The following is a 7,790-nucleotide window of genomic DNA, read 5'->3' on the forward strand; positions in this document are numbered from 1 at the left end:
AACACTTAAACTGCACAAACACATATTACATTACATTTTGGGACTTCGATTTAAATAATTGAATATGATAATGCAATTTTACACTTAGCCCAATTATTATATTCGCGGAAAACGCGGTAGTCGCAAGCCACCGATTGAACTTCATTACATCGTACGTTTTTTATTATTTCGCACTTTCACTTCTCACTCACTTTGATGCTGAAGAAAAATAATCTCTGACCGTCCCAAGGGAATGTCCTTAAGGTTGGGGGGATGAATTTCCGTACTTTCCATTTTATCTTCTTTCAGGTGGTCTTGAAGTTTCTCCATTGCGCAGTTAGCTCCTTTAGATTTAACTTTTGAGAGTTGTCCGAAAGGTTTTGCCCGTGTTCCTTTACATTACACTGCATTTTGCAAACGTACGTAAACAGCATTTTATTTTACTTTTGATTGTGCTTTTTGTAAATTCCCATAATTTTTTAGACATTGCGTGGTTACATGCTGTTACCGCACCAGAAACAATTGTCAGACTGACTTAGCTTTTTTCTCCCCGCCTCTCCGTGCTACTACCCAGCGGAGAGGCTCATAATGCGACCTGTTGATGTCAGAGCTAAAAATAACTATGACAACCTATAGGCAGGAATTTTTGGAGACGAAGTTTGTTCCCTGTGCCGAATTTTAGCACCGTATTTGGAGAAACGAGAGGGTCTACCAAGACTTCCGTTGCAGACGCGACACATACATATATATACATATTCGTCTGTTTGCTGAGAGAAAAATTCTTAAGTGTGCTTTTATACGAGGTTCACTTAAAAAATTAAAATTTTCCTAAGTGACATTCGATGAGTTGGACTATATGGTTACAAACTACACTGCTTGAAGAGGAGTAGAACGTCAGTATGCAGTGAACTGAGCAGATGGGTCATATTGTGAAATGGGCGATCTCTAATTTTCAAAGAGAGCAAATTATTAGCGCTCGGTTATGTGGTGCGAGCAGCATAACGAACGTGACAGGTATGCTGAGTGTTTTGCGAAAGACAGTGTTCAAGGTGATGATGACATACAAAACTCATGGCAAAACCACATTGGCGAAGGGAAACAGTGGTTGACAGAAAATTGTCGGTGAGACGTTCGGCCGAGCATTAAAGCGGATTGTCACTCAAAACTGTCGAGGAACTGCGGTGCAAGCGACAGAGGAAATTAGGCAGAACTCACAGTTCAAGCACAGATGAAATCCCTGATAAGGGACCATGACATTTTAGGATGACACCAATCGTGCCGCAAACATTCAACATGAACTGTGTGATGTGTTCGAATGAGTCATCTTTCACCCTATTTCAAACCACGGGCTTTGTCTATGACCAGCAGTGTCTCCGCTCAACCGTGAAACGTGGTAGCAGCTCTGTGATGCTGTGGTCTGCAATATCCTAGTTTCCAATGGCTCATGTGTTGACGCTTACTGGTCGCGTAACTACCCGTGATTATGTCGCCGTTTTAGGGATCATGTGCATTCTGTGTTCCAGATATTGTTTCTGGGCAATGACGATGTTCCAGGGTGATAATGCGCCCATTTACACAACTGCAGTTGTTCCGCTGTGTGAGGAACATTGGGATTAGGTTGAACACCTCCCATGGCCCACCATATCCCCAGACCTACACATAATTGAACATCTGTAGTCCTTTTTGGACTGGTAAAGATTTCTTGCTCCATCCTCTCGTCTCTCGTGGAACTGATAGACTCACTGCACGTGGAGTGATGCATTTGCTACAAATCATCACCTCTCCATGGCTCCATTCCACTTTCCGTTCATTAGAGCTGGTCTGAGGGCGAGAGGTGGTCCAATGCCACATTAATCTGGTAAGTTCCCCTTCTTCAGGTGAATCCATTAAATTCATAAGCCTCTGTGTGTATATATGATAAAAGTAATCAAAGCGTTGTTACAAAAAAAAAAAAAAAAAAAAAAAAAAAAGGAACAAGTGAAGTAATATTTAGAGATTAGTGTATCTTTTACGTTTGGTTGATTGATAGTTTTAATTTATCCTTCCTACAGCACCAAGTCTGTGACATTCGAGACACATGAACTTCCACCGAAATTCCCCAGATTGAAGGCGGTAGCACAAACAATTCAGCCACCAGGATCTTTTCTAAATGCATCAAAGTATACACACTGAAAGAACCGCATTCTGGAACACAGAAGAGTTTGTTAAAATTACAATTTGAAATGCTAATATTTATATTAAAAAAAAAAAAAAAACGCGAAATATTGAGGTGGTCGTCTTGTCTTTTTGTGTGTGTGTGTGTTACTGAATTAAAATCTTATTTTAAAATCATAAAATAGATTAACAATAAATAGCATGCGTCACCAAAAAAGGTAGGGTGGAGGTCTTTACTTGACTTTCGGGACTGTGAGAAACAACTACTTGCATATGTATCTGAAGTTTTGTCTGCTTATGTTCCAAACATGTGAGTAAAGAGAATGGAAGGTAAAGTCCTTTCGTAGAAATCATTGTATTCCTTACCAGGATGCTAGTGTTTGTCAGAGATTGTCGTCTGGATTAATTATTCATTTTCAGGGTGGCCACTCACCTGGAAAACCTGGAAAACCGGGAAAAGTCAGGGAATTTTGTAATTCTGGAAAAGTCAGGGAATTTTGATGAAAAACATGGAATTTTTACTCGGGAGAAAATTTACGTTCTGCTGTATTCCTAGCCATTTAGCCGGTTTATTTATATACAAAATAGCTTTGGTCGCTGGGGGCTTTGCCCCCAGATTTCTCCTTCCTTCCGGGTTTCGTTTTCTGGTTTGGGCTGCGCATACTTTCTTCATATTCTTTTGTCATTTAGTGCTGCCCATGAATTGAGCTGGAGCGAAATCGGGACCATTTTGTAATTAACACACTTGTTTAGTTCGATGGCTGCTTGATTTCCAGAATTCGCTCGGGGCTGCGCCCCTGCATCCCGTTTTGGTGGTCACGTGATTAATATAAAGGCTGAACGATAGTTGAGTATTTCTGCCGGAAGAGTTCCGAATGTGTGTCGAATTCCACAAAATGTGTGGAATTTTGGTTAATGCGTGTATTTCTATGTGGAATCAAAAACTGTGTGGATTCCACATGCATTTGTACTCAGTGGCGGCAGTACTTTTTGCGCCACACGATTAATTGGCCATGCTTTTTTTTTACAAATATTTGACCTTTTGACCAACAATTTGAAGTAATGGCATTCCCCTCCCCCTAGTTTTTACACCCAATTCCGCTACTGCATGTACTATTGTTCTAAAAAAAAAATCAGCTTCAAACAAATTTTTCTGATTTCTTAAAAGCACATTTTAATAGTGCTCATTTACTTCAGTTCCGTTGTTTTGTTACACAATATTTCCCATCTATGTCGACCTGTTCCCCGGTTGCATAACCACCGCACGCCACTGCTGGCACGACAAAACCTTTGGGACCCGGGCCTACCTAAAGTTGTTAATGCCGGCTTTCTAGACCGAAGTCCGCTACTTCTTAATACAGGTAGCTCCATAATTGTCCTCTCCATTCATTTGTGACGTCAAAGAACGATAGCATAACCTTGTACTGCAATATGACAGAGGTTGCTAATAAGCACACCTGGTGAAGGTATTGTATATTTGTTGTTAAACCCTGAAAAATATTTGATTGCAAATTAACGAATAATAAGTAGATAATGAGTAGAACAGTTTCTTGATTTGAATTTTGCAATTTTAAACCGATTTTATGTAAATTCTGTAATGGTGTTTTTCCAAGAAAATAAATTTAAGAATTATTGACTACTTAATTTTTTAAACATATATTTGTTTAAAAAAGAAATGAAAATTTCAGTCAAGGGTGTTGAGGATTGTCGCAGGGTGCGGGCTCCACCTCCATTGGCCATTTCCTAGCTATGGGCCTGGATCAAAATACCATGTTTTCGAGTAATTCTTTTTCTTAACATATGGACTTCTTTGCCGTATAACTCACATGATTTGTGTTTAATAATGGTTTACGGGTTTGCAGGGCCGGCGACAGGGGAGGGGGAATAGGGGACAAATGCCCGGGGGCCTGGAATCACAAAAGAATAATTAAAAGCAATAATTTTACTGGAATTTAGGGGTTCGTATCCCTGAGTTGCCCAAGGTTCCTATATATACCAATTTTAGATCTCTCTAGAAATTTTCTGGAAAACCGGGAAAATTTCTGGAAAAGTCAGGGAATTTTGAAATTCCAAATGAGTGGCCACCCTGATTTTGTTTTGAAGTGATCTCATCCATGGAAGAACACAGAGTAAACTTGGCTAAATATTACTAGAGTTAGAGTAAAACAAGAAATTATTTGCAATAATATTTTAACTAATAAAGAAAATATTAATTATTGTATTCGAAAAGTAATTAACTGTTCATGTGGTGTATAATCTAGCATATACGAGAAAAGCATACTTTTAGAAGCATAAACAATTTTCTTGTCCCATACTTGGCTCTAGATTTGCAGTTAAACAATATATAGACTCTATTGCAGAAACACCGAAAATAAGCAGGGTGAATATGCCACATTTGTCCTTTTGCTATTCAAATATGATAATTCCTAAACTTTTTTTTAAACACGATCCAAGAGAGCAGTGTTTTTCCAGCAAGATCATGGTATCTCGCGCTCAGATAAAGTGTATTAAATTGGTGATTTACATGAGGTTCCGTAGGTCTTAGCCCACACTTTTGTTTGAGAGTAAAAACAACACCGACAACGTCTAGGAGGTGATTCTTGACACCAAGATGAGACAAAAAGTATAGGCCAACCTGGGTGCACAAATGCTTCCTTTCGAAGTTATAGGTTGCCGAAAAAATGAAAAAATGAACTTCAAAAGTCCATAGTTCCAAAACTATGGGACCTACTTTAGTCGAGTCAAGACTTTACTTAGGAACTAGTATGTGTCCTACCTAAATATCCAAGTTTTGGAATCCTGTGGTACTTCCGCAACTTTTTTTTTTTTTTTTTATATATATATATATATATATAGAGGTAGTTAGTGAGTACTTCAAATTATATGCCCGTAACCAAACCCCCTCTATAAAAAGTGTTGCATGAGTATCTTAGGATTCTGAAACATGTATTATTGGATAGGTCACGTATTAGTTCCTAAGTGAAGTCTTCGGCCGACTACGGTATTTCCCATAGTTAGAGGTCTGCGCGGATACAAAATATCGCATCCGCAGCATCTCTATCCGCATCCGCAACATCTCTATCCGCATCTGCAGATAATGAGGTAGGAAATATAAACAACTTACATATTATATAATACACGTAGTTTTCTGAATCAAACGAAACAATATATTATATCAGTGTCCTCGTGATCAAATACCAACCACGATAAACAAAATGCAATATAAACCGTGCAGATACGAATTAGAAATTAATGTACTTACCCACGATCTTCAAATGCAGATATCGGACCAAAATAATACCACGTAGGTAATATACCCTCAATCGACTAATTTTAGAGCACGTCACTAAGTTTTTAAACTTCATTATTATTCATTAAAAAAAGGGACATTTGTTCAAAGCACAAAGGCGAAATAGAAATAATCGTTATTAAGAAATAAAAATTAATCACAGGACCGCAAACACATCCACATATCCCGAACTGACACTAGCACCGGTAATTGCACTAAATTAAAAAAAAAAAGTGACGCAACTATCAACGCAATACAATGCATGCTTTTACGACCAAGCTCCTTCGTGGCTAAGCGGTTAGCGTACGCGCCTTTGGCGTGGGAGACCCGGGTTCAATTCCCGACGGGAGCTCATATGGTTCGGATTCTACGTTAACCAGTAGGTCCACGTCTCATATAGCCTCGCTGCTGAATGGGGCGTTAAACTCAAAATTAACTCAAGCTTTCATGACCACGCTTTTACTGAAACTAGAAGTATATATGATTTACCAGATTCACATGGAATGCGGTAAACTCCAGGAGTTCGGAGGCCCAGGTCGTCTTTGGTTGATCGTATCAAGTTCTTTTATTTTTGCTGGAGGTTTGTGTATTGTCCTGGTGGTGTACCTGGCAAATAGTCTGCTGAGCTTTCCAGAAGTGTTCCCGGTGTATGGGAGGTAGATTGTGTTCTTCCGTTCTTCATTCACAGTTTCTTCTGCACTTTTGTCCTTGTCAGTGTCCTTCGTTCTGGTTCTTTTCAGGGCCATATTTATCTCTCATTGAGTATCCATTCTGTAACATGGTGCTGCGAAGGTGATTAAGTTCCTCTATTAAACAATCCTTGTCGGAGATGGAGAATGCTCTATGTGCTAAGGTGTTGAGAACTCCAAACCGTTGAGCTTTGTGATGTAAACTGTTTGCGTTCAGATATAAATCTGTATGTGTTGGTTTCCTGTATACCCTATGGCCTAGGCTGCCATCCGGTCTTCTGTATATCATGATGTTAAGAAATGGTAGACGTCCTTCTTGTTCAACTTCCATCGTGAATTTAATATTGGGATGCTGGTTATTGAGATGCTGCAGGAATTCCTGTAAGGAGTTGCGTCTATGTGGCCAGATGGTGAAGGTGTCATCAACATATCTATAGAAATGTGTGGGTGCAAGTGGTGCTTTCTTCAGTGCTTCATGTTCAAAGTGCTCCATATAAAAATTGGCTACTGCAGGTGAGAGTGGAGAACCCATGGCGACGCCGTCTGTTTGTTCATAGTACTGACCACGGTATAGGAAGAAAGTTGAAGTGAAAACATGTTGGTCCACATAACCGCGCACCAACAATTTGCCCTTTTTGAAAATCTGAGAGGTCTCCTATTTTACAATACCTCCGTCTGCTGCAGCCATTGGACACTGCTGTTCCACTGCGCCTGATGTAGTATGGAGACCGACCTAACACACCACCGCCAGCGGTCCGGCGCTGCGGGCGCCACGACACCACTGCCAACCCATACATCTGACGTGTTGCCAACTACAGGTGTTTCCATTTTTCTGATCACCATCTGTATTTGTGTTGTGTAAGAATGCAGAAAACTTTAACACTTCTTCATTATTTTGCATAACGCCCTACCAACCCTAAGTATAGCGAACGGGATGTTCCCAAGCGTTGGTAGAAGCAAGAAGTCAACCGAAGTCTTCATAGCAAGGAGGAACGAAAAGTTTAGAAGAACGTTTTACCTATGCATTAATATAGGAGAAGTACGAAATATAATTAAATATGTGATAGAAATCTTATTTTGGCGTTGAACAAAAAGTGAATAACCGTTTTTTAGGATACAGCATTTCTTCGGAGTCAAGAAATTTCATCATGGATTAGTGATTCCTGTATCTCCCCCATTCCCCTTGTCTTAAATTACGCAGTGAAAGTCTCATAGTGCGAATAACAAGTTTATAGTGCAAGTGGTATCGAATAGAAGGGCCATGTTTCTAGTGTTTTTATATAATATGTGCATGTCTACGTTTATCACGCAATACTAAGTGTATTATTTTTCATTATTTCGTTTATTCAATTGCGTGAGTGCAATTTCTTCTGTTTGAGCGTTTAAGCTCCGTAAAGTGAAAATTTTGTATGTTGTTAATATTTCTCGTTCTACTCAGTATCCAAATATATGCCTATTTAACAAAAGAGAATTCATCTAAGGAAATTCTATCGTCTTCATTCATGTGTGTATGAATCCCTGCGAGCAGTCGGCTTGCCAGTCGCGTATATGTATACGCATGCATATGCAAAAGTAAGTATAATCCAACCGGAGTCTCAAAAGCACCAACGTTGCTCATGTCAAATCACTTGTTGTATTTGCTGTCATCAATCTGCGTCTGAACAGAGCATGAGCTTGGA

The 7,790-nt window shown here is 39.5% G+C and overlaps 1 protein-coding gene across 1 annotated transcript; it reads right to left on the reverse strand.

Annotated features, from left to right (window-relative positions):
- Positions 1-6,133: 6,133 nt before the first annotated feature.
- LOC145687359 (uncharacterized) lies at positions 6,134-6,643 on the reverse strand. The gene has a single exon (XM_081760816.1). The coding sequence runs from the start codon at positions 6,641-6,643 to the stop codon at positions 6,134-6,136; it is 510 nt and encodes a 169-aa protein (XP_081616942.1).
- Positions 6,644-7,790: the final 1,147 nt, after the last annotated feature.

This window comes from Thermobia domestica, chromosome 6 (genome assembly GCF_964235325.1).
Source record: "Thermobia domestica chromosome 6, izTheDome1.hap1.1, whole genome shotgun sequence".
In the NCBI taxonomy this organism is placed as follows: domain Eukaryota; kingdom Metazoa; phylum Arthropoda; class Insecta; order Zygentoma; family Lepismatidae; genus Thermobia; species Thermobia domestica.